At 39.5% G+C, this 27,029-nt stretch overlaps 2 protein-coding genes and 1 pseudogene across 5 annotated transcripts in view; all 3 read left to right on the top strand.

Annotated features, from left to right (window-relative positions):
* The window catches only part of DIAPH2 (diaphanous related formin 2), an 857,560-nt gene that overhangs the window by 461,760 nt on the left and 368,771 nt on the right, over nt 1-27,029 (top strand). The window lies entirely within an intron of this gene.
* LOC141503064 (calmodulin-A-like) lies at nt 1,228-25,469 on the top strand. The gene is given in 2 exon segments (XM_074208183.1): nt 1,228-1,652; nt 1,655-25,469. Coding segments are annotated over 2 exon segments (471 nt in total). The 5' UTR covers nt 1,228-1,279; the 3' UTR covers nt 1,753-25,469.
* Nucleotides 12,409-12,509, top strand: LOC141503675 (U6 spliceosomal RNA; annotated as a pseudogene).

Raw genomic sequence — 27,029 nt, forward strand, 5'->3', positions numbered from 1 at the left:
TCAGAAAGAAGCCATGATTAAAATGCTTCTAGGCCTATTAGCCTCTGATATAGAGTCTTAAGCCACTTTTCCCTCTTCAATTTGATGACTTTCTACATCTAAGGAATTCCCAGATATTCCCATAATTTTCACTTCCTTTTCAGTGTCCCTGAATTTAAATGGATGACAAGTAAGACCATCTGTGTTTACATCTTCTGAAATCCAGTTACTATGCCCCAGTTTTCAGGTCTGTGTCTCTGTCCTCTTGATTCCTCTCCTCCTTTTTTGGGTCCTCCCACTACACAGGGTACTCAGAGAATTGTGAAAGAATGTAATTTTTATGAAAAAAAAAACAAGGTTGCCTCTGAGACTGAAGGCCAGCAAACCATATCCAAGGAAATCCTACCTAATGACAAACTGATAAAAAAAAAAAGTCCACGGTATTTACTGGTAGAAGGTTTAATATCACTTGAGTAAAAATGGTGAATAAATGCCAAATGATATTGCCAAAATATGATAACTAGTAATAGTCATGTCATGCTGCTTCCATTGGTTAGATCTGACAGCCATGCTTTATATCTCTCCTGTGTGTTGTGGTATAGTTACATAAATGAGTGAAGAAACAGAATGAACTGGTATTTCCTAGACACTGAACTTCTATTTCCTACCAACTGTTGCCGAGAAAATCCTGCTGATGAAGCACCAAGACAGAATTTCTAATGACTTGAGCAGTCTTCCATAATGTTCTGTGGCCTTTGTTTCATGTTTTAACAGAGTTGTTAATTCTCTGTTTGCCACCTGAGTATAACCCATTTTTTAAACTACTGTTGAAAAAAATGGATTTTAAAATTATTCTTTATAGAAACCAAATCATTTGCTTTGATTTTTCTCTCTTTAAAAAAACCCCACCAATCTATATCAACTAGGCAATTTCAGCCAAGTTTTATTAATTGGCTCTGGCCCTGTGTTGTATGTAGTTAATAGCTCAGTTGTTCATAAAGTGGCAGCCCTGGATGCTATCGTGAGATATTTCTGTGGAATAAGAGGCACTTTCCTTCTGAGAGAGGCTAGGCTGGCCAGCCCATGTTTGGATTCTGATCATTTCTCATAAAATAGGCAATTGTCTAGGGGGCTCCGTGACTCAGGCGGCGGTGACAGCTCCAGCAGTGGTGGCGGCTCCAGCAGCGGCAGCCAGAGCAGCCCCAGCAGCGACCTCGTCGGCAGCCCTGGAGGCCGGAGCTATGAAGGGGATGGTGGTCTGAGCGCCAGGGCAGCGGAGTCGCCTCCGAAGCGGCCCCCAATGACCTCTCGGGCTCCCTTCTCGCCCCTCTTGCGCACCATGGCTGATCAGCAGATTGCTGAATTCAAGGAAGCCTTCTCCCTATTTGACAAAGATGGCGATGGCACCATCACAACAAAAGAACTTGGAACTGTCATGAGGTCATTGGGTCAAAATCCAACAGAAGCAGAATTACAGGATATGATCAATGAGGTGGATGCTGATGGTAATGGCACTATTGACTTTCCTGAATTTTTGGCCATGATGGCTAGAAAAATGAAAGATACAGACAGTGAAGAAGAAATTTGTGAGGCATTCCAAGTCTTTGACAAGGATGGCAATGGTTACATCAGTGCAGCAGAACTATGTTATGTAATGACAAACTTAGGAGAAAAACAGATGAGGAAGTAGATGAAATGATGAGAGAAGCAGATATTGATGGAGATGGACAAGTCAATTATGAAGAATTTGTACAGATAATGACTGCAAAATGAAGACCTCCTCTCACCTTTCCCCACCCCAGATGAATCAAATTGAATCTTTTACTTACCTCTTGCAAAAAAAGTTCATTTATTCATTCTGTTTCTGTATAGCAAAACTGAATGTCAAAGTACCTTCTGTCCTCAAAAAAAAAAATCTGCATGTATTGGTTGGTGGTCCTGTCCCCAAAAGATCAAGTTACACATCAGTTTTACAATATAAGTACTTGTACTACTACATTAAATGATCAGGAAGCACTTAGTGAACTCCTTAAAGTTCCATTTGCTAATGATTATTACACTGTTTGCGCTGGCCAGTTTTTCATGCATGCAGTTTGACAATTGAGCACAGTCAGACATTTGTATTAAAAAAAAGAAAAACAAAAAAAAACAGAATTAAAAATGTACCCATGTGGGTTATTTAGTTCAATTTGTTAGTATAAATTGTCATAGCTGGTTTACTTAAAAAAAATAAAGTAAATACAATGAAGTAAAGTTGGTTTACCTCAGGATGGTATGCAGCAATATGGTGGAAGGATGCAGGATTTCAAGATGTAGCCCTAATGGTGGTTCTTCTGTACTTGTGTGCTCCAAACCCTAATGATGATCTTAAACTCTGGATGGCCATGTCTGTGTTTCTATTGGTTTAGCATTGTCTGCATTGCACTATAGTGAAACGGATGTCAGGCTGTTACTGTTCACGCAAAATTTTTGAAAAGAAAACTTCACCAAGGGAGCATCTTTGGACTCTCTATTTTTAAAACCTTCTCTACCATGACTTGGAGCTGGCAGAGTAGGCTGTGGACTTCAGCACAACTATCAACATGGCTGCTCAAGATATTATAATTTATGTCCATTCCAAGTTGTAAATGCTAGTCTTTTTTTTCCAATGAAAGACCATTAACTTAAAAAAAATAGTCAATTGTCAGTGGATGATTTTGAAGGGTATGCAGTTGAATATGTTTAAAAACAATACAATTAGTATTTGACTTGGTGGACTGGATGACATGTATGAGTATGATGAGAAGGGCCAATGCTGTAGGAAACAACACCCAGGGAATCATGAAGAGCAGAGCATCTAATTCATATTGCTAACTTGGACCTTGAGTGGTCATTGTCCCCAGGCAAAAATGTCATCAGAATGCTACTTAAATAATTGAAACTATGGTGTGGCTTCCTTGGTTTTTGCTTCTCCAAGGAAATTGTCTACAATTTAACAAACATGAAGCCTTGACTATTTTCAGGACCCTGGGCTAATAAGAAATGTAAACACAAAAAATGAGAGTTCTGGATATCCAGGAGTCTGAAGTCTAAGAAATAGGGGTTAGGCCTGTAGTCAAATGATAATAAAACAAACTAGATTATGAAAAATGTTTTGATCTTTTTTTTAAATCAATATTATTCACATCTTTTGATTTTGCATCATCTAAATCATCCCTGCCCTCCATTATCCCTGTCCTTTCTTCTTTGAGAGCTATAACATATAACAAAGATTTTTTTCTAAAGAAAAAGAGGAGAAATAAATAAAAACTGACCAACACATCTAACACAAACCAAAACAGCTGGACTTTAAAAACAGTATTCCATGCCTTTGTACCTTCCTCATCTACAAAGGAATAGAGGCAGAGAGGGGAAGACCATAAACTTAAAAATAAATATTTTGATAATTGTTTTTAATATGAAAAGTTCCTTGGTAATTCAGTACATGTTTTGCTATACATTTATAAGAACATTTACTGAATGGCATTCTAAGGGAGCAAAATAAAAAAAAATTAGTTGAGAACCCCTAATCTTAAGGTTGAGGATGACTCCTGAGCTCAGTAGTGAAGGATATGTTGGAGTATAGAAAGGTATCAATGGCTGACTTAGCAGCTCGTCAGTTTGAAACACTGAAATGTGAAACATAGCAGTTCAGTAGTAGGAAATCAGACTTAGCAGCGAAGTTGGAGTTCCACTATGGAGAGCCCTGAATTAGTAGACAACAAAAAGAACTGGTAGCTATATTATTTAATAGATTAGGTTGTTTGTCTGTATTTGGGGGGGGGCAGTGTTACAAGGCAGTGGGATTAAATAATTTGCCCAAGATCTCACAACTAGGTAATTATTAAGTGTCTGAGGTCAGCTTTGAACTCAGGTCTCCTGACTCCAGGACCAATGCTCTCCACTATACTACCTAGCTGTCCCTAGTAGATAAGTTTTTGAGAAGAGTAGCAGGGTGTTTGGAGTACACACACACTGTTGGTCCCGGAATAGTCATGGGATTGAAGAGGGGAAACCTTGGACAGAAGTCAAATGTCACCATGCCCACAAGCACACTCACCTCTCTCAACTCTGGATCAATTGGCTTCTACCTGAGTGCTCTCTTTTTTTGCAAAATGAATTCTGGGGTTTAGAACTTTACCAGTCTTCTTTCAATATCATTTCTTCATTTTCCCTCTTCTATTGATTTTGTCACTGTTTCCTCATCAACCTTTTTATATTTTTACTATCATCTGAGGCTGTTTTCTCAGCACATTGCCTCCACCACATTGCCTCCACCTCTGAGTAGGCATTAAATCTTCTTAACTTCACTCTGAAATTTTTCCCAAATCTGTCCCCTCTTTTCTGTTCCCACTGTCACCACCCTAGTTTAGTCTTCTTTCATTTCCTCTCAATGGCTTATGAATATATCTCCCAGCTCCAGGCTCTCTCCTCCAAATCATTTTTCAATCATTGCTTCAGTCCTTCTCTGAGGACTTTGAGCCTCTCACTTTCTGTCCTGGCATTTTCTGTCAAAAGGAGTTGTTTGAGTGTGAGGGAGTCTTCATAAATGAGGGACTTACATTTTGGTAAAGAATCCCGTTTTTCTCTCATTCACCACCCCTAATATCTAGTGAAGTTCAAAAGTCATATTTCATATATTCCAGAAGCAAATGTTTATGAGAAAAGTATTGGAAAACAGATTGCTTTCACGAAGGTCCAGAATACTGAGGTTTCTGAGTTCTTGTCATTTTATCGAATCTGATATATGCTATGAACGGTATTTGAAAAATAGTTTTGGAAATTGTCATATGTCCTGAAAAAGAGTACAGGCTGAACATTTTCCCCCACCTTCCCGGCATGGCTTAGGTGTGAAGAAAGCAATTTTCAATTTAGGTTACTGTCTTGAGGGATGTGAAGAGTCTGAAATTCAGCTTTACCAGGAGCTTTCTGATATGATTTCCAGGGAGAGGGCCAATGGAGATGGCATTTGTACTGGACAGTCATGTTGCTTGGGAACCTTGCAGATGACCACGAGCTTTGTCTTTAGAGAATTAGACTTTATAGTTTCAAAGACCCAAATCCCTGAATATCAGTCTGTTAATTGAAATGATATTCTTTTCTTCCCTTTTTTCCAAAGAGTACCTTTACTATTAAGAAATAGCTCAATTGAAGCCACCAAACCTGAATTGGGTGCAAGTAGAAGAAAAGGCCACATCCTTGCTCTTAGGCCTCCTGCAGGAACATCATGCCACACATGAGAGATTGAGGAACCAGAAAGTTTCTTCAGATGAACATTGTCAAAAGCTGCTTTTTTGGAACCTGCTGCCTCCATTTCTGCACATCCTGGGATTATGGTGACTTGGAAGATCAGATACTGTGGTCCAGTCATTGTTGTTCCTCTCTAATTTGCTGCCTGAGTTGGGGTTGAGGAGTGATGTGTATTGGCATGGGGCAAGTGAACATTTTTACTTTAGCCACCATTGATTAAACTTCTAATGTGTGCAGGGCTACTTGCAGCTGACCAGCTCAGCCCCATTGCACCGTCAGATTATTGGGGACAGTGAAGTGATGACTCCAGAGGTAGCAGCTGTTGACCTTTAGCCAGGAAAGGTGAGGCCTTGGTCTTCCTCAGCTTCCTGTGTCACCATAAGCTAAGCCAAAAGGCAGCAGAAGAGAAGACAAGGGTGGCCTCCAGGAAAGCCTTGTCCCTACATGCAACTTTCTTTTCATGCTTCCCATCCTCGAGGCAGTGAGGAAGAAAAGTCCTGGAAAATTGGCTTTTGTCTTTTTCACCCATTTGGTTTGTAAAACTTAAACTGACATCTTTGTTATAGCATCACCTACCTTTCTCTTGTTCCCAGCAAGCCACTTCTAGTAACAGAATGAAAAAGGCATTTCAGCCAAACTAAGGCAGGCAGGGCCAGAGTCTAGTTAACAGGCTGCCTGTCATTTGATCTTGGTTTTTAAGGGATGTCATAATAGGTGGAGCTGTCACTCTGCCTGCCTGCCTGCTTGCCTGCCATGGAAACAAGAACCTCGAAAGTAGGCTCTGACCAATGGAATCAAAAGAAGGGGGGGGAAGAAAGGGGAAAAACCCTTTCTGTGATTAAAAAAAAAGACTGGTGAGCCTCACTTTTAGGAAATTCCCCCTCAGCAGACTGCAGCATGGGTCTGGTGCAAACAGAATGTCTCAGCAGCTAGAATGTGGCTGTGCCCAGGCATGGGCAGCAAAAAACATTTTTGTTGCATTGTTACAGGTTAATAATTTCATTTGCATTAAAGCACTCCTTGATTTGCAGTGACTGCCTGTGGCCTCTCCCTGCCTACCTTGGGTCTCTAGGTTGGTCCTACTCAGTGAACTGGGCATCAGCTGCCTCTGATTAGTTTAGCCTGATGTCACTGGCTCTGCTAAGGTCCTTTAAAACATTTGACAAGACTGCAAAGATTAGTGCCGTCTAAACTACAAATATCGTTTGCTAACTGAAAGGTATGCTTAGAGGTAGTTACTTTCTCAGTATATAATGCAGATGTAAATGACCTGTCAACACATCCTCTGGGGTGTTTATTTGTGTGTGGCCATCCTTCACAGGTGTATTCAGAAAATGTTGTAAAATAGAGTGTGTTCTATGCCTGGCCATAAGTTATCTGGGCCCCAAAGCCATGCTGCTGCCAGAGAAGTAGGGAGCCTTTGGCAGGATTTAGCTCATATAAGGTAACTGCTCTCTTTGTCAGAAGCCTCTCCCATTCCACATCACTGAAGCCATTTTCTTTGTTAGAGAAAGAGATTTCCAGGAATGTGGGATGCCCCGAAGAACTAGCCTGTGTGACTAGGTCATCTTTTTTCCTGCTTAACTAGGAAGTTTGGATAAAATTGTCAGTGGCAGAATCAAGCAAAATCTAAACCAAAATCCAAACCCCATTTCCCAAACCAGAAAGTGAAGAAGCAATGAAGGTTTTTCAAATTTGTTCCCAAGGGAAGCCAGGGAGAGACTCTCCAAAGGAACAAAAGGACAAAGCTTATAGAACAGATGTGTGGTATATGAGCTACTTTGAGATTGAAGAGGAATTGTTGCTTGCTGGGTAGGAAGAGGGGGTGTAGTATCCTTTGATTGGAAAGAATCTATTGCTGGGGCTAGTCACAGGAAAGGTTCTTCCTCAGGTTAGCTGTCTCCTGGAATCCTGCTGTCCTTGTGATTTCAGGAGGAAGGAAGTCCTCAGACAGGGTGGGTGTCACAATCCAAACAGACTCAGGGCAACATATTGGAACTGCCCACAAAATGGCGTTGTCTTTAGCTTTCTGGACTACACACAGAGGGAAAGAAGAAAGGCAACAAACATTTATACAGTACCTACTGTGTGCCAGCCACTGATTTTTCTTACTCCCATTTTACAGTTTAGAAAAACGGAGGTTAAGTGGTATCCAGCTATTAAGTATCTGAGATTGAATTGAAACTGAGGTCTTCTTGTCTCTGGCCCCAGCACTCTCTCCACTGCACTACTTTGAATCTCCTATTTTTCTCCTTTTTCTTCTGTAGACCTTTTACTATGTCTTCAACCTGACATATTTCTTTCTGTAGAAATGCTTCTTATTAGTCATTATTCTGTCAGTGGTTGATCTGTGTGATTGACGGAAAAGTATGCACCCCCTTCTTGTGGTAAGAAACAAGATAAACCTCTAAATGACAGGGAATTTAGTAAGTACTTCCCCAGCAGACCCTGTGTAGGACCCACTCTCCTGCTCAGCCATGATCACATTCTGCTACTCTGTCTATCCCCCAGCTCTTTTTGTCCCTTTAGAAGAAAAGTCAATTGTTTACTTAAGTGTAGACCCTAGGATTGAGATTAGGAGGAAGGCCATTGAGGGATTTGGGGTAGGGAGCCTAGTCATCAAGCTGTCAATGTATTGGAGGCATGAGATCATCAGGGCGTGTACTAGGATAGTGACTATAAAAAGCAAGAAGATGAGAGCAAGCTCAAATCCATCTCTCTTGCTCTGACTTCATTCACCCCCTTTGCTATTTCTTCTGGTTCAGGAGAGAGGTTCCTGAAGGTAAATTTGGCAGGCCTTGTCAAGCGCTTGAAGAAGGGGGGAGGGGGAGATGAGAGACAGTGAAGAATTGAGCCAACACCCAGGTGTCATCCTCAATTTCTCCAGGTGTCATCTTTGTTTTTATCACCATGAGAAATGATGAAGGGGATGGATTCAGAGAAATATGGAAAGATTTGCCTGAATTCAGGCAGAGTGAAGTGAGCAGATCCTGAAGAATGATTTATATAATGAGAAAAGCAATTAAAGAAAATGCTCAGAAGAAATTAGAAGGAGAGTCCACAGGATCCAGAGAAATCTGTGAGAATTTGGAGGTTAACATTCTGAACTGCATGGATACTTTTTTAAAAGAATCAAACTGTGTACAGTGAGATTGTGATTTTATATATGATCCTCTTTTTCTGGTCTTTTCATATGTAAATGTTTGCATTTCTTTGTGTTCATAGTTTTTTCTTTACCTAGTTCAAAAAAAATTAAAATTAGAAAAAGAAAGGAAAAAGTAAAATATTGAATCTGTATTTCTTAATGATGTCAAAAACAGCAACAGTAATTCTAAAATCTGGACTAGTTGCTGTCCAACTCCTTCCCTTCCCTGGTTGTAAAGCTTCCTTAACCCTTTGGCTGCTACCTCAAGGATTAGCCAGTGAATTTAATTTTGAAGTGTGTAATGTATGTCTAAAACTTTCTTGTAAAAAAAGCAGTTATATATAAACTCAAGCATAGTATCTAATATAAGTATCAAATATAACTTGTTATATGTGTAAGGTACTTTGCAAAATTTCGAGTCTTATAGAAACAAATGCCTGTCTTTCTAATTTGGCATGTGGCATGTGAGATTGTTGCCCTTTCTAAAGGGCACTTCTATTCAAGACGAGTTTGTCTTGGCTATCATAATCATAATTATTATGGCTGATATTTTCTAAGGCTTTATCATTTGCCAATGCCAAGTGTTGCATTGGCATTGTATTGGCAAGGGCCAACAACCTTGTGCATTGGGTTCTTTTAACCAAGGCACAGGATTTCATTGTGGTCAGTCCCTCCAAGGGAGGAGACTGACCTCAATGATGTCAATCACCATTTTCTTTGAGTCTTCCAAAGAGTTGCTTGATATGCTGGTTGAAGAAGTTACTTTTTCCCATATTTTTGCTTATTTTATGGATGAGAACATTCAGGCCCAGATATAAACTGACTTGCTCATGTTCACATAGCAAGGAATAACTGTCAGAGTTAGAATGCGTATGTAGACCTCATCTAGCTCCCCTGTCCAGTGGGTCTCTCTATGCTGCCTCATTGTTCATGACTCCCCATTCCCTTTACTATGATATAGTGGTCTCCTTCTGTTCTCTCCTTCTTGCCTTGCCTTTCTGGCATTCCTTCAGATGGTATTGATGTTTGTTTTGTAGGGGGTGCATCTCATGTTGTGCTTGTTCCTCATCCTGGTTAGCATCTGTAACAAAGATTTTATTTGTCAAACTCTCATCCCAGCCTTCACTTTGTTTCATTTTGACAGTAACAGTTTTGAGGTGTTTGTGAATCACTGAAATATGTAATTAGGCTAGCACTTAAGTGTTTTTTTGTATCGTGCAGATTGCTTCTGATAATATACTAGAAATTTAGTTTTTATAACTAAAGGATAGGGTCTTAATACGTCATTCTGAGAGATGAAATGGAAAAAAAAACTTCTAAGACTTATTTTTAGAAAATGAATCATCATTTACACCCATTTTCAGTGCCCCTCTCTCCTCCTTCTTGTTTGCCATTATAGTTAATAATGTAGATGTGTCTGGCTTTAAATAAGCATATATGAAAAAGCCTGAGTTTGAAACATGGATAAATTAGAAGTGATTATTCACATTACCAAAGGATGAATTATAGAATCCTTTAAGTAGTAAGTTTCCCTACCATAGTTAAAATGTTACTTTGGTTGAAGAACCTCATCTTACATATTTTGTATTTATGTTCTGAATATTTGATACAGCTATGTACAGAATAGGCTTTTAGGTAAAGTAGAAAGTGCATAGGTGGATCACCTATCACTCTTGCCTCAGTAGGAATTAGAATATATGAAGAAGAAAACATACATGAAGGAACAATTTGTCCAGGTATGCTGGTAGAGTGTTATTCATTTTTAAATGTATAGAAAGCTTACTTTCAATTATCTGGCTCAATGGGGGAAGTGGTATTTGTAATAGACTTTAAAAGATGGGTATCAATTAGACAAAGCTAGCAGATGGGGCACTGCACCCATAGGGAAAAACATTAGTGAAATCATAGAGATAGGAACATGCAAGGTGATTTTGGCCACCAAGTAGTTCCCTTTGTCTGACATATGTTGTGAAAGACCAAGAATACTGAAAAAGCTTAGTTGGAACAAATAATGGACTGGCTTAGGAGTTTAGATCAGAAGGCCACTGGAAGTTGTAGAATGAGGGGTTGAGACTGATATAAATCACAGTTGTCTTTTCCCAATCTGTCAGTGGTGTGATGGATGGATTAGAGGAAGGAAAACTGGAGAGAGTGTGTAAAGCTAGAGTGTTCCAATAGTGGTTCAGCCTAAAAGTGAAGAGTTTCCTAACTAGAGGAGTAGCCTTGGGTAGAAATGGTGAAGAGATAGAGATGTGGGACACACATCCCAAAGGACCAAGTAGTAGAACTTGGAAACTGGTAGGGATATGGGGGGGAAAAAAGAAAAGCTCAGTGGTTGTTGGAGAGCTGGTGAGCCTCTGGAACTAGAAGAAAAGCAAAGTCATTAGCAGAAATAGTAAAATAAATAAAGCAGCTGTTTTGAGGCGATTGTGTATTTACCTTTAAATGGGATAAATTTGAGTTGTTGATGAGACATTCACATGGAGATGCCTAGCAGGTCATAGAAAAGAAGAAACCAGAATCTGGGAAATATATCAGAGATGACATAAAGACTTTGACCTTTTCTGGATAAATATGAAAGCTGAAGCTGTGGGAGTAGTGGATCATCATAGGGAAAGAGGGTGATGGAAGAAAAGAGAGCCAAGAGTAAGTGACTTGTACAGGATCACACAATAGAGTGTCTGAGACTGAATTTGAACTCAGGTCCTCATGATTCCAGGGCTTATGCTCTGGCTGTTGTACCACCTAGCTGCTACTCAAGTGCAGAACTTATGAAGCTATCATTCTATGTTTTCGCTCCCATTGGTAATGAATCTCCTAGAAAAACTTATCTATCTGTCCATTATGCTTCCTGCTTTTCATCTAACACTATCTTTCAATTTGGCTTTTGACCATATTACTCTATTGAAATTGTTCTTAGATTACCATTAATCTGGATTGCTCAAGACAGTGGCCTTCTCCCACATCCCCAGCATTTATTCTCCTTTCCCTCTATCATTTGACACTGTTGATCACCCCCTTTTCCTGTGTATTCTCCCCTTTCTTTCTGGGGCCATTTTTTGGTTTCTTTTCTTGTTTATTTTTTTTTTTGCCCATTTCTCCTATCTACGTTGTCTCTGGTCACCTAATTGCTGTACCCTAAATATGGTTGTCTCAAAGGTCCTCTCTTTCTCTCTCTCTCTCTCTCTCTCTCTCTCTCTCTTCTTTCTCTCTCTTTCTCTCTCTCTCTATATATGTGTGTGTGTGTGTGTGTGTGTGTGTGCTCTTAGCTATTCCAGTGAGTTCAGTTATAATACCCGTGTGAATGACTGCCAAATCTCCTTATCAAACCCTAATCCATATCACCACCTGTCTGCTGGAGACATAGATATCTAGATGTTTCATCAGCATGTCAAACACCTTAGATCCAAAATAAAACTCATTAGCTTTCTCAGACCTAAACCTTTCCAGTTTGAAGAATGTCCTGTTCCTGTTGTAGATCCTAACATTCTTCCAGGCATGTGGATCTGTGGTTTTGTCTCTTCCTTCTCCCTCTGTGTTTCTCACTCCCCAATTTCTGCCCACAACTCTTCAATTGCTGGTTGTTGTGGGCTTTCTCCTCTCTGTTCCTTCTCTCTACTCCTTCAGACTCCAGGCAGGCCTCTTGGAGCCTTCTTCACATTGTCTTTCTGCTCCCAGTCTCTTCCTCTTCCAGTCTATCCTCTGCATTGCTGTAAAAAGTTTCACTGGGCCTCTTATCCTGTTCAAATATTTTCAGTAGTTCCTTATATCCTCTGAGCCTTGGATAAAATAGAGGCTCCCTAACACTGGTATTTAGGGTTCTCTGGAGTCTGGCTCCAACTTACGCAACAAACTGTTCCCGTTGTAGGGCAAATTCTAGCCAAATTCTTCTACTTTTTGCCTCAAATTCCCAAGTAATCCATCTCTCTACATTTTCCCATACTGCCTCTCCTGCCTGGAATGTATTCCATTCTCATCTCCATGTATTAGAACTCTTATCTTCTTTCAAGGCTTAGGTGCTCCCTTTGGCAGCACATATACTAGAATTGGAATGATACAGAAAAGATTGGCATGGCCCCTGCTCAAGGATGACATGCCAATTTGTGAATCCTTCTTTCAAGGCTTAGCTTTGGTGCCTTTTCCTTTTAGAAAAGCTTCCTTGATTTCCCTTTCCTATCCCCCCCCAACCCGGTGTTTAGTGCCAATCCCTACTCAATTCACCTTATTTTTTCTTTTACTCATCTATGTATATCATGGGTGGTTCTTCCATCCAAAGGTCCTGTACTTGAGGAGGACCTCTATTCCCCCTTGTTATTCTCTTAAGTATCTGTTTGATTTTTAAATTAAGAATTAGTAAATGCCCTCTGTGCAATGCAAAGCGCTGCTTTACAACTATTATTTCACTTTATCATCACAACACCCCTGGAAGGTAAGTGTTGTAAATCATTATTTTTTCATAGTTGAGGAAACTGAAGCAAACAGAGGTTAACTTGCCAAGGGTTTCACAAGTATTAATCGACTAAGGTCAAATTTCAACTCATGTTTTCCTGACTTCGGGCCCAGCACTCTACTGCACAAATACACATACATACATACATACATACATACATTGAGGGGGTAGGGAAAGGAAGGAGAACCAGAAAAAGAAATGGGGAAGGAGAATGAAGAGAATGGTTACGGAAACCAAGGGAGGAAAAGAGTTTAAAGAAAAAGATTGAAGAGAGGAGTGAATGGTAGCATTAAGTGATTCATCTAGAGGTCAAGGCTGTTAAGGACTGAGAAAAGATTGGATATGTTGATATTAGGAGTCATGGGGAAGAAAGGGAAGCATCTCAAGGGAAGCAAAGTGGAAAGGTATTAAAGCAAGAAGGCTTAGCATCAACATTCAGGGAAGAAAGGCCTCAGGTAGAGGTTAGTCATTAATTTGCTACATTTGAACATAGCCTAGGTGATTTTCATCATCATTCTAAACTTTCTCTTCTTCCCACTTCTGTATACCTGAGAAACAGCTTTATCATTTTGTAGCAGATTTTTAAAGCTATAACTTCTCATTTTGAACTGATCAACATGAGACAGATTGTTTTTAACACTATTATTGTTTTGGACAAAATTCAAGCTGGATATTACTGATTACTCTGAAATGCAAATAGTGCCATTTTGTTTTACAACTCTCATTTAAAAACCCATGTACTCATTAAGATGAATATGTGCTGCATGGACAACCAGAAAGAAGGGAGAAAATGGCCATTCTTTGTGGATCACTGTGATGGGGAACTGATTGGGAAGGTACTGACCTTCAGGCCTAGATTCTCATTCAGCCAGTGAGATGTTCAGCTTTTGCTTACTAGTAGGAACTTCACACCAGGTATATAGGCAATGGGGCTTGGGGCAAAAAGGAAGGACACTGGATTTCCTTTGACAGTGATGAACAGCGTTGTTGAGAGTGCATCTCCCTGTTTTATTCCTTGGCTGATACTTGTAGTTTGAGGGCCATTGAATAGGGTTGTTTCTACTGTTTCATCTCCCAAGGAATCATGAATAATTTTCACATATTGGCAGAAGATACTTTGAAAAAGAGACCAAAGTGTGACATTTTGCTCTAGCTTTGTCAATCTTCCTACTTATTGTGAACAGAAGATGAGTTGAGGCCTCACCAAGTTAGTAGTTGCCAAGGTTTGTTTCCTCCCCAATCCTGGCCGTCAGTCACAAAGAGAACTCTGCTGTGCACTCTGTGTCTTTCTCCTCTTATCACATCCGGTATTATGCCTCTCTCTGCCCTCTCTATGTGGAATAGGTCCTTTCCATCTTGCTGATATTTGAACACGTTGGGACACAGGCTTCTTTTTTGTTTGACTGGTAGGAACCTCTGAGGTCATCTAGGCCAGTTCTTAGCATTTCATAGATAAGGAAACTGAGACCCAAAGGTGTTTAGATTTACCACCCAGTGGTTATCTTCAATGACAAATTGATAGAGCCAAAGTGTTCACTTGGGATTTGTGGATAGATTTCAAGGCCCTGTGGACTTAGGATGGAGAAAACTGTTTACATATTTATTTTCAGTAAACTCTCTTTGAAATTTAGCATTTTTTTCAGTGATTAATGTGAGCAGTAAACATGATTCTGAAAAGGGACCAGAAAGCTCTGTGGAGCCCATGTCACAAAAAATGGTTTAAGAATTCTTAGACTAGAGAATGGCTTGGCCATATGCTCAGTGACATCTGTAAAATACCTGATGTGTCCTCATGTCCTCAGGAGCCCTGAATAATTTTTATTCTGATTCTGTCTTTTTTGAGTATATATTTAAGTCCTCTCTAAAACTAGAGAATGTTTGCTGAGGACATCTTGTATGGATTATCTTGTATAACTTATTGTAGTCTAATCTCTTCAATACATTGAATGTATGCTTATGAAAGACTAAATCTTCTTTCCCCACCAACTGGGGTGTACTAAAGGAGATATAGAATGCACTTGCATTAGTATATGTGCAAAAATGTATTTTAGACCTTCCTTATGTTTATTTTGAAATTTTGAAATTGAAATTAAAATAAAGAGGCAAAAGCATCTAGATTGGAATAAGAATATCTAGAGGAGTTCCAAGCTGGAAGCAATCCAATTGTGAGCATGTTGGGTGATGGAAATGAAAGTATTGTGGAGGTAGGGAAGATACTTGACTCATGGTAAAACATCTCCGAGCTTTATTAATCCTCATTATAAGCGATGGTTGACCTATGCCTACTTTCTCATTAATATAAAATCTTTTTGAGAGGTAGCTATACACAAATTGAAGGCAACCTTGTTGAGAGTATTAATAGGGTACAAGCAGGTTTTAAGAACTGAGATTGAACAATGTGTCATATCCTTACCATTTCACATTTGACTAAAACATGGAGCAAATAAAATATTCTATTGAAGTTTATTTGTTGATTATGAAAAGCACTTGATTTTCTAGAGCAAAATTTCATCTGTCAGTCCCTTTTTCAACAAAGCATCTCCCATCCATATATCAAAATTATTCATGATTCCTTGGGAGATGAAACAGTAGAAATAACGTGTTCCGTGCCCCTCTAACCCACAAATATCAGCCAAGGAATAAAGAAGGAAGATGTGCTTGTCAATAAAGTTGTTCACCACAATTATTAAGGAAATCCGGTGCCTTGTCTCAAGTTGAATAGGGGCATCATATGAATAGTGAGCCCCCCCCCCCCCAACAGAGGTTCCAGTCTGGGGATGACATTAAGAGTCTCAAAACTAGATCCCACATCACTCCAAGGAATTTGAATTGATCTTTTATTCAAGAAAGAACAAGAGTTTTTCACCTTTTCTCCATATCATTGGAGAAGCGGCAGATCTTTTCTCTTAACTGCATAAAATAGAGTGTAGTTTTACACAGGACACTAATTATATTGAAATTAAGCTTTTATTTTTTTACCTATCCAAGTCTCTAGATACTCTGAAATTTATCCACAGATCTCAGGTTGTGAATCTGTCTATCAGTGTGTATATCTTGGAGAGAGTAGAGACATGGAGGTGGTCTCAGAACTGGACAGGAGGAAGATAGAAGACATTTCCCAGCTCTCTTATGGAAGCCAGGCTTTCCTCAAAAGCAGAGATCCATTTCTTTTTAAATTGTACCTTTATTGTTGCCCTATAGCAGCAAGGAAGACAAGAATCTCCAAAAGAATTAAAAGGTAGCAGCACACAGTGGTGTCATAACTATTTATTTTAATTATAATAGTAATAGCTGAGATTTAAGTACTTTGTCATTGGTATCATATTTATTCCTTGAAACAACCCTAGGAGGTAGATGCTATTATTCTTTTCATTTTACACATTAGGAAACTGAGACAAATAAAGGTAAAATTACTTACCTAGAATCCACAGCTAGTAAATGTCTTAGACAAGATTTGCGCTCCGGTCTTCCTGACTCTAGCATCCCCTTTGGAAGAGAAAGTAAGTTTCCATGTAGTGAAGGGAAGGAGCAATAAATGATGTCCAACCACAGTGTTCTACTAGTAATACTAAAATGTTGAGAGAACGTTAGGAGAACTTAGACCATGTTGCGGGTGAATCCTCTGGGGTGAATTTTGTTATTATTTTATTTGTTTTCCAATGATAAACATCAGTAGTTTCTATCTATCATTTTTGTAAAGTTTTGAATTTTACAATTCACCCCCTTCCCTCCGCCACCCAACAGAGGGCAGTCTCTGGGATGACTTTATAGGAGGGCACAGGGGCCAGGAATATGGATTTGGGGGTTAGCCTTCATTGTTAGAGGAACTTCTGAATCAGTGAGCCCATGGATCTTTGAGAATATCCGAATAGAATGAAGGCTTGGAGTAATCCAATCCTGAATCTGGATACATTCTTGCTGGAATAAGCATTTATTAAGCACCATTATGTGCCAGACACTGAGCATTTTACACATATTCTCATATGATCCTCGCAACTACCCTGGGAGGTAGGTGTTGTTATTAGCCTTTTACAGTTGAGGAAACTGAGGCACAGAAAGGGAAGAGACTTACCCAGGGTCCCACAGCTATTATGTGTCTGAGACTGGGCTTGAACTCTAGTACTTTATTTTCCACACTGGCTAAGTGAGGAGGGTCCCTGCTTGGCTATGGTGGTATGGGGGTCCAGACTGTGACTTGCATCTGAGTGTGGGCAAACGGCAGAGTCCTGTCCCAGGGAGAGCAGAACTCTGAAATCTTTCTTCATCTCCTTACCTTCTGCAGGCTGAGCACTCTAGAAGTGCTAGGTGGCTGCACAGGTTTTTGCTGCAGGGCTATTCCAAGGCAAGTGTCATTTCAATCCCTGGGCCAAGAGATCTGGAAACCACTCCCAGGAAACCAGTCACCCCACTGGCTGTTCCTGACTTAGAAACTCTTACCTACATTACATAATGATTCTGCTAAGCATCATTTCTACATTGTCAAGCCTTTCAGGAAGTACACATAAATGTCTGCATAAATGAGGAAGGAGCAATTAAGACATGAGTTTAAAGAAAACAGAGTGGTCCACAGTCATAGAACATATAGAGATATGGAAGTGATTTTGACACATGCGTGAAGCTAGGATACTTTGAAACACAGCATTATTCATGCTGGTCTTGTAATTGTTATGGGAATGGTGAATTCTCAAGGAGTTGAAGAACCTACAGCTTTTTTCAAGCTTTCTCTAGTGTTGCTTGCCTCTATTTTATGAGGTAAAAGGTTGGGACCAGTTTAACAATTTGTATGTCTTGTTTGGGGCAGGTATAGGATATTACTTATTAGAGATATTGCTGGAAATTAGTTATGGTTTTAAAGTGTTATTCTCTTCAGTCTGCTTAGGAATGAGCCTATAGTATAACTGCCATAAGAATGAATTAATTGAGTTCTTTGCTCTGCATAACTTTAATAACATAGTCATTACAGACAGATGTTAGTTTTCCAGTAAGAAGAACAAAGGTTGTTCACTAAATGACTTAGAATTTTTGATGCTACAGAACATTTTAATTACATTCATGTATGCGTAATTTTAGCAATAAGTATGATTTTCCTAGGTTAATAGAAGCATATTTATGCCACATACTACATGCAAGTTATTACAGCTGTGAAGTACTGCAAAATGGGTGAAATTGACATTCTGGTACCCCTTGCCATGAAGCAGCTGCCATCACATCCTTACAAATGTAATAGCTAACTCTCCTGCTAGAATGCAAGCTCCAAGAGTTTAGGAAGTTTCATTATAGTCTATTGGTAGCACCTGGAGAAGGACTCTTAAGAAATGTTTGTCTGTAAGTAAAAACAAGAATGCTGAAAATGTCTAGATCATGAGCTCATAGATTTAGAGTTTCAGAAATCCAGTTCCCCCATTTTGAGCAGAGCCCCAGAATAGTTAAGTGACTTGCCATGAATATATAAGTAGGAGTTGGTAGAACCCAAATTGGACCTGCAGTCCTGGGCCTCCAAGTTGAATGTTTTTCTGAGATAGCAGACATTTTTCCAATTCACTGTTTCTTAGAGGAAAAAGAAGATGAGAGGAGAGGGCCTTGGAGTGAATTATAGGTTGTAAGGAGCATGAAGAATCAGCAGAAAAGACAGGAAAAGGGTATGGTCCCAGAGGCAGAAAGAGAAGCCCAAGAACACCACATCACTGATTTCTACCTTCTGGGCAGGGCATATCAAGGGAAAACTTCATTCCCAGCATTGAATGCCACAAGAAGTCAGGGAGTATCATGGCAGGGGAAAATCAAGAGAACAGACATTGTATTTGGGACAAAAATGTCATGAGTGACCATAGAAATGATTACTTTGAGTGTTAGAGGTAGAAAGTTTATTGCCAGAGATAGGAGGGTGGCATGAAGTGGTGTCTTAGGGTGATAGAAGCAGAATATTGGGGTGACAGTGGAGGGGAATATGGAGAATAAAAAAGAGCTATGGACAGAGACGTCAGAGATGCAGTAAAAGAGGAGAACTTGCTGAGAGGCAGAGCCAATACAGGAAATCATATTTTCTTCTGAAAAGAACAAGACTAATTCTAAGCATTATCAACTCAAAAGTTCAAAAGGTTACAAATGATTCTCCTCACAGGGCCTGAAATCATGACTTGTATATTAAAATATTTTTCTCTGCATTGTTCGTCCATTTTTAGCAAGATTATTCATTATCTATTCTCTTAAAAAATCACCCCTGGCCTTCTCCTTGGCACAGGGATTCCCAGGTAAAAGGGATGCTAAGAAAGGCCTAATCATTCTCTTGGCAATTAGGAAATAAGATGTCAGGTCACATGGAAAACTATCTCCCCTTCCAAAGCACTGAAAATGGCATAGACCCTCAGCAGCCCATGGAGTGGACTCAGGCTGCCCTTTGGTGAGATCAGCCACCTCTTCCGAGCCATTTGCTTTACGTGGAATGGGGAGATAAAGAAAGAACTCACAGAATTCTAGGAGACAAAAGTGGGGAGTAAACATAAGATGAATTGATTGTTGAGAAACGTAACCTTTAAAGCTAACATCTAATCCATATTACCAGTCTAATGTTACTTCTATAGAGAGGGGCCCCTGAGATGTTATTGTTTTCTCCATTTACATTGTTGTAGTCAGTCACTGTGACTGTTATTTTCCCTACTTGACCACAGTCATTCATCTAAGTCTGCCTCTCACATCTTGAGATTCTTCATATTTCTTATTTCTTATTGTGTGGCAATATTGCAAACCATTTGTGTACTATAGTATGGTTCACCATTGTGCTCCAGAGTGTTCAGCCACTCTCTTCTTCCTCCAAAAGTGCTTATGGAAACATTTTGGTGCATAATGTGGTGCTCACTAGACTTGTAGTCAGGAGGAATTGACTTCAAATCCTGCCTGACATCATTAGTACTTGGTTTACCTTGAGTAGGCCACTGAGCCTTTCTAGGCCTCATTTTTCTCATCTATCAAAGAAAAATTGATCTTCATATCCTCCAAGGTTCCTTCCAGCTCTCAACCTAGCATCCTCAGAACCTTTCTTTATAGAATTCCCAATGAGAATGAACATTTTAGTTTCTTAGAAAAATTTCCAATCCTTTCCCAGATGGTTGGACCATTTCACAAGGACCATTTCAAATAGGTGAAACAGCAATGTAGTTTTGATTTTCATTTCTTATTACCATTTAGAGCAATTTAGCACATGACCTTTATTGATTGGTAGTTGTTTTAAACACTGTTTCTATTCTTTTTGACCTCTTTCCCATTGAGGAATGTTTTTGCTGTCATCTCTTTTTTTTAATATATCCATTTCCTATGAATCTCGAGTAGCAGACCCTGATCACAGATATTTGATGCAAAATTCTTTTCCTAACTCATCACTTCCCTTCTAACTAGGTATGGGAGAGAGGATTTGACAAAAAAAAATAAACTATACAATTTCAGTTATGTGAAATTGCAAAGCTTTTGCAGAAGTGAAATCATGGTATCTTAAGGGGGAGAAAAGCTTTTCAAAGTACCTAAACTCCCAGGAAGCAGTCAAAGAAGGTCACCTGGGATTGGATTTAGTCACATAAATGGGTGTCAGAGGATGAATTCACAGTAGGAAACCTATTTGGGAGTACTTTGTGGAAAGAATGGTAAGGCCAAGACACCACAGTGATTGGCTTCTACTTGGGAAGTCCAGTGGTGAGGTGAAGGTCAGTATGTCTCCAACAGACCTTGGAAAATAAATTCTGGGGTGGTGCTCACTTCCTACAAACCCAGTAGGAATCTAGTCAGTTTCAATGTAACCATTGATTATTGGCTAGCCAGGGAGGAGAAGGGGTGGATAATCAGTCTCCTGAGCTTGGGTTTGCCCTCCAGTGGGTTTGCATTTGTGCAAAGAAGATCAGGGCAGGTTCTGACAAATTAGAAGTCTGCTATTTGCCTTGAGCTGCAGTACATCAAAAGGGAGGAGTGAAAGAATATAGCTTAGTAATATACTAATGTGCTTAAATGACCAAAGACAAATCCCCAGATGCTTCCAAAACTATTTTATATATATTTTTTAAACCTTACTGCTATTCTGCAGTGGTTGCTTCTCCTTCCTTAACCCCTTCCCTCCAAACTAGAAGAGTTCACCAAAAGGAGCCAGCACATTGGCCCTGGCTGACAATGGAAGGCTCTTTCTTTCCATGCCTAGAGCCCACCCCAAGAAAAGAATAGCATCACCTCTCCAAATTCAGGGTTGGTCACTGTCTTCAAACCATCCTGCCTAACACACCCTTTGCAATAACATTTGAAAGGTTATTAGAGCTCATGCCAAGGGAAAAAAAAACACCCCAACAAAAGAAAGAGAAACTGCTGTCTTGTTTTTTCTTTCAAAGATTGCACACACACACACACACACACACACACACACACACACACAGTCTTTGTATACAATGAAATATAGACTCACACAATGTTACCTGCTTCCCCAACCTACATACAAACAAGCAGCTGCGTTTCCAGACCAAGGTGGCACTGTGGATACAGCTCTCACAATTAGTTTCTCTTTTTAAATTAGCATTAAAGATGTCATTTCGAATGAATCCATGTTTTCTTTTTCCAGATTTGTGAATTCTAAATGTTTGTTTGCGTCTGTTATATTCTATTGCCTTAGAAATGCAATTAAATTAGTTTGTCAAGCTCCTTTTAATTATTGGTTTGTCTCTCATTTTATTAAAATGAATTAAAGGTGTGTTTGTCTTGCCCAAAAGGAAAGGCCTTTTCTGAAAGTAGGGGGTGGGGCAGAGAGCTCCTGCCATTTAACAAATCCCTTGTTTTTATTCTACTGGACTTTGGGGATGGAGAACTACATTTCATAGTCTAGAAAAATGATGTTGAAAGAATAGAAAGGGCTCTCCAATCATACATTTAATTCTGTGTTACACAGCTTTATTGTATTTGATTATTACTTAGGTTTAAAGCTGCTTAACAAATGACCTGAGCTGGAAAGTTGTCCAGGCCTTCTGTTCTTCCTCCTGGCAATAGGGTTTTGAGCTTGGTGGCTATGATTTCTCAGTGGGGGAGTCCATTCTAAGCCTTCCCTTGCTTTTCATTTGCTCTGTTTTGAAGGACCAAGAACCATATTCTTCTTTTCTGTCCTTTTAAGTGCTCTGATCTCAGAGACTCCTGTTACTGAAGTAGATGTGTGCTTGGTAGCCTTTTGACAATTCCGTGATAGAATTAGGAAACCCAAGGAGTCTACAGAACTCTTCAGTTCCAGACCTGAAACCTTGATTTGAAAAGTAGCTTCATTAGAAAGAAATGAAGCCTGAGCAGGTTTTTCTGTTAGCCTTCTATTAGCTTCTAAAAACTACAGGAGAGTTTACCTACGCTGAATATGAAGAAGCCTTCTTAGGGCATTACAGTTAAAAAAGCATTCTGCTAAATGAACAAATAGTTCTCAAATGAGGCAGTCATAACAGTGAATGATCCAGATGCTCATGATAAGAGAAATGTCAATCCAAAGGATCCTGAGATTTCAACTCATACCCAGTGAAATAACAGAGATGAAAAAACATAGGAAAAGTCAATGTTTGCTAACAGCAGTGTTTCGTTGATGGAGCTATGAATTAGTGCAGCCATTCTCAGAAGTAATTTGGAACTATGCAAATCAAGTGACTCAAATGTCCATACCCTTTGTTGAAGTCTTTCAGGATACCCCTCCCCACCATCTCCTACTATCTGACTATACTTTTCCTCAACTAGATCCCACTCTCTAATTGTAGGTATTCCTCAGGGCTCTGTGATGGATGCCCCTTCTCTTCTTCCTCTATACTACTTGATGAGCTCATCAACTCCCATTGATTTAATGACTCTCTCTATCCTGATGATTCTCAGATCTGTCTATCCTGTCTCAAACTCTGCTAACCTCTCCAAGTGCCTTTCAGAGCTTTCAAAGTGGATATCCAACCAACATCTTAACTTCAGTGCCTTGACAGTAAAACGTATTATCTATCCTTCTAAACTCTCCCTTAGTCCTACTCTCTCTATTGCTTAGAGAACACCATCATCCTTCTCATGCCTCAGGCTCACAGCCTAGGAGTCATTGTGAACTCCTCACTCTCCCCCTCCTCCAATCTGCCAGTTTCATCTCTGCAACATGTCTTGAATACAACCTTTGGCATTGCCCCCATTCTAGTTCAGGTACTTCATGCCTATGCTATCACAGTTGCTGTTAGTGGATTGGGCTGCCACAAGTCTCTCCCTACTCCAATCCATTGTCCATTCAGCCTTTCAGATTTTCTTAAAGTGAAGGTACAACTATGTCATTCCCCTTCTCAATAAAATCAACTGGCTCTTTATCACTTCCAGGATCAAATACAAAATAATTTTGTGTGTGTTGAAAGCTCTTCATCACCTATCTCCCCGCCTACCATTCCAGTCTTTTTACATTTTACTCTCTGTAATATATACTCTTTAATTCAGTGTGACTGGCCTCCTGGCCATAAGCCATTCTTTGGCTCACAGGTTTGGGCCTTTGTCTCCGGCTGTCCCTCATGCCTGGACTGTTCTCTCTGCTCTGACTGCTGACCTCCTTGGCATTCTTTAAGACCCAACCAAAATCCTACCTTCTTCAGGAAACCTCCACCCCCCTCTTAATTCCAGTGCCTTTTCTGTCTTAATGATGTCCTATTTATCTTTTACATCATTTGCTTTGTATATATTTATTGGCATGTTGTCTCCCTAATCATATTATAAATTCATTGAGGGTAGGGACTGTCTTTGCCTCTTTTGTATCATCACTTAGCACAGTGCTGGCAAATAGTAGATGTAAATAATGAAAGTCTATTAAATGATAACAAAATATGTCTATATGTGTATAACACCATTTTTTGTGGTAGCAAAGAACTGGTAGCAGAATACATTCCCAATGAATGGGAAATGGTTACCCAGAATATGGTTCATAATTGTAATGGAATATGAAGAAACCGGGTGGCACGATATAGTGCTAAACTTGGAATCATGAAGATCTAAGTTCAAATACTCCTTTAGATTACTTACTAGCCCTGTAAGTCTGAGTGTTGTCACTGGGATTTTTTGAGGGGGTCACCAGTTAAAGAATTTTGGGGTAACTGAGAAACAAGGTTCACTGAAAGAAAATTGAATTCATGCGTTCTCTGAGATTTTAAAACTGTTTGGAATTTTATTATAAAATATAGCAAAGTAAACTGGTTAAAAACTTTATCTCCCAAAGGATCAACAACAGAAGCATAGGTGCACTTGCTTGGTAGACAGAGACTGAGACTGAGACAGAAACAGATAGGGAGAAAGAGACATAGGGATAAAGACGGTGAGAGAGAACTGACTGGGCCAGAGAAAGAGACCAGCCTCTAGTGGAAGACCAGGTTAGGTTTTACAGCATTAGCCCTTATCTGGGAACTGAGGGTAAAAGAAAAATCCCCCCCTTATATGATTGAAACCAGGGAGAGGGTTGAAGGTTTGGGGTTGGAAATTAGGAGACAGGATATAAATTTTTCATTAAACAATGAAACAATAGGAATCAATTTGCATCTCAAGAGCAAAGATCCTTCCACACCCTTAACAAGATTACCAGATTTTAACAGCAATAAAAGATTATAGAACTTGTTTCTGATTATAATTTTTCTACATTCATAATTCTCTGCATCATGAGTAAATAAGTCGCTCAGTCTCTTTTTGCTATCTCTTATACTTTATGTTTCTCCCTTAAGGATATGATGTCTCTCTCATCACATTCAATTTAGATTAGTGTATACTATGGAAACAATGTAAAGACTAACAGAGATTGCCTTCTGTGGGGGTGGGGGGAGGGAAGCAGTGGGAGAAAGATTGTAAAATTCAAAACAAATAAATAACTAAAAAAAGACTTAGTTTTCTCATCTACAAAGTGAGACTAATAATAAGAATAATAAAAAAATAATAATAATAATAGCAGCTTCCTGTTTTGTTGTGAGAATTAAAGGAGATAAAACATGAATAGGCTTATGTAAACCTGAGATCACAGTATACTTGCTAGCTATTATTACTGTGTTACAAGAAACAAATGTGAAGACTACAGAGGATGGAAAGATTGATATGGACTGATGGAGTTAAGTAAGCAGAGCAAGAAAAATAATGACTCCAACAATGGAAGGGGAAAGAACAGATACCAAACAAGGAAAAACAAAACTCACAAAATCCCCAAGGAAAAGACATTAGAAAAATGAGTCTTCCCCTCTCCTTTGAAGTGTGGATGGCTCATAGTATCAAGTATTGCATGTATTTTCAAATATTTTCTATGTGTTAATTGTTTTTGTTGATATTTTTGCTCTTCCTCTTAAGGCTTGGCTCTTCTGGAAGGAAGCATAAGGAAAGGAAAGAGTATTTATTAACTGATATGCTCTAGTCCTGGAGTCAGAAAGACCAGGGTTCAAATCACCCTCAGATACCTACTAGCTTGTAGACCCTGGGCAAGTCACTTAACACCATTTTGACACTGTTTCCTGATCTGAAAAATGGACTTGGATAGGGGGAAGGAATACATGGACAGAGGGGGACAGACAGCGAGGGCGACACATGCACAGGTGGCAAGGGGGGACACACAGACAGATGGCAAAGGGGGCCACACGGACAGGCGAGAGGGACACATGGACAGATGGCAAGGGGGGACACACAGACAGATGGCAAAGGGGGACACATGGACTGATGGCGAGGCGGGACACACGGGCAGATGGCGAGGGGGGACACACTGATGGTGAGGAGGGGATACACGGATGATGGGGAGGGGTACACAGGGACAAATGGGGTCATGGAGAGATGGTGGGGGGACACACAGACAGTGACACACAGACAGATGGTGACACACAGAAAGTTTGGAAGGGGGGACACATGGACAGATAGCAAGGGGGACACACAGATGGGCGACAAGGGGGGACATATGGATAGACAAGGGACAAATTGACCTCAGATACTTACTAGTTTGTGGACCCTGGGCAAGTCACTTAACACCATTTGCCACTATTATCTCATGTATAAAATGAGCTAAAGAAGGAAATACAAACCATTCTAATATCTTTGTCAAAAGAAAACTCCAGAAAATTGGTTCCAAATTTGGGCATGACTGAAAATGGCTAAATAGAAAAAAAAAAAGTGCTCTAGACACCATGCTCAACACAATAGTTTTTTAATCTGTTCCTCACAACAACCTTATGAAGTAAGTGCTATTATTCCCATTTTACATTTGGGAAAACTGAGACAAACAGAGGTTAAGTGACATGGGCAATGTCACACAGTTAGTAAGTGTCTGATCTTAAATTTGAATTCAGGTCTTATTGACTCTAGACCTAGCATCCTTCCTCTGCCTTTCTGAAGAAGGACTAGGGATTTACTTAGGTGATGTAAACAAAAGATATTAGTAGCATTTTTTAAAGAAAGAACTCCCCTTTAGCTACAAGTCTAAGACAGATCTACCTTATATCAATTTCTGTTGTATAACATGATAAACATGAAGAGTCATTGAATGCAACTATATAGTGATAAATTGCAATGTTTCCTTGCTTATAACAGCATTATTACTTTGTGATTTTGAAACCTGGTTCAGTGATACAATAAATGCTATATCCATCCAGTTCTTTATGTGTAGAATCCATTAGGTTCAGAAAGTTAAGATTTCAGAAATCATAGCATGGAAGGTTCTGGAAACTAGTTAAAGGAAACATCATAGATGTTAAAAATTTAACATTTCAGCAGGCTAGTTACATTATTTCCCACTCTCAGCTGATTATGAGCCAAAAGATTTCCCTGCAGTTTAAATGTAACATATGTAAAATGCTAAAAATTAATATTATTTTTAGTTCAATCTAAAAGCATGCTTTCTATCTGTCCCTGCCATGATCCTGATGAATTAAGTCCTTTGTTTCTTATCCTTTTAAAATTATATATGCCCCAATTTGGACAGTATTCCATTTGGAGTCATGAGGTAAAAAGAGTCAATCTCATTTTAAAATCTAATGGCAACAGTGGTCTTTCCAAATTTCAGAACATTTTGTGTTTGGATGCACGTATGGTATAGAAACCTCAGTTATGAAGATGTTCCAGAAATTCAAAGAATCCTGCTTATTCTTTGAAAAGTACTACTTCAGTTTGACTGTAGAAAGTCGTATTCCTTGGTCATTCAGGCAAGGGTCTGTTGTCAAGGAGAGT

The sequence above is a fragment of the Macrotis lagotis genome, chromosome X (assembly GCF_037893015.1).
Source record: "Macrotis lagotis isolate mMagLag1 chromosome X, bilby.v1.9.chrom.fasta, whole genome shotgun sequence".
NCBI lineage: Eukaryota > Metazoa > Chordata > Mammalia > Peramelemorphia > Peramelidae > Macrotis > Macrotis lagotis.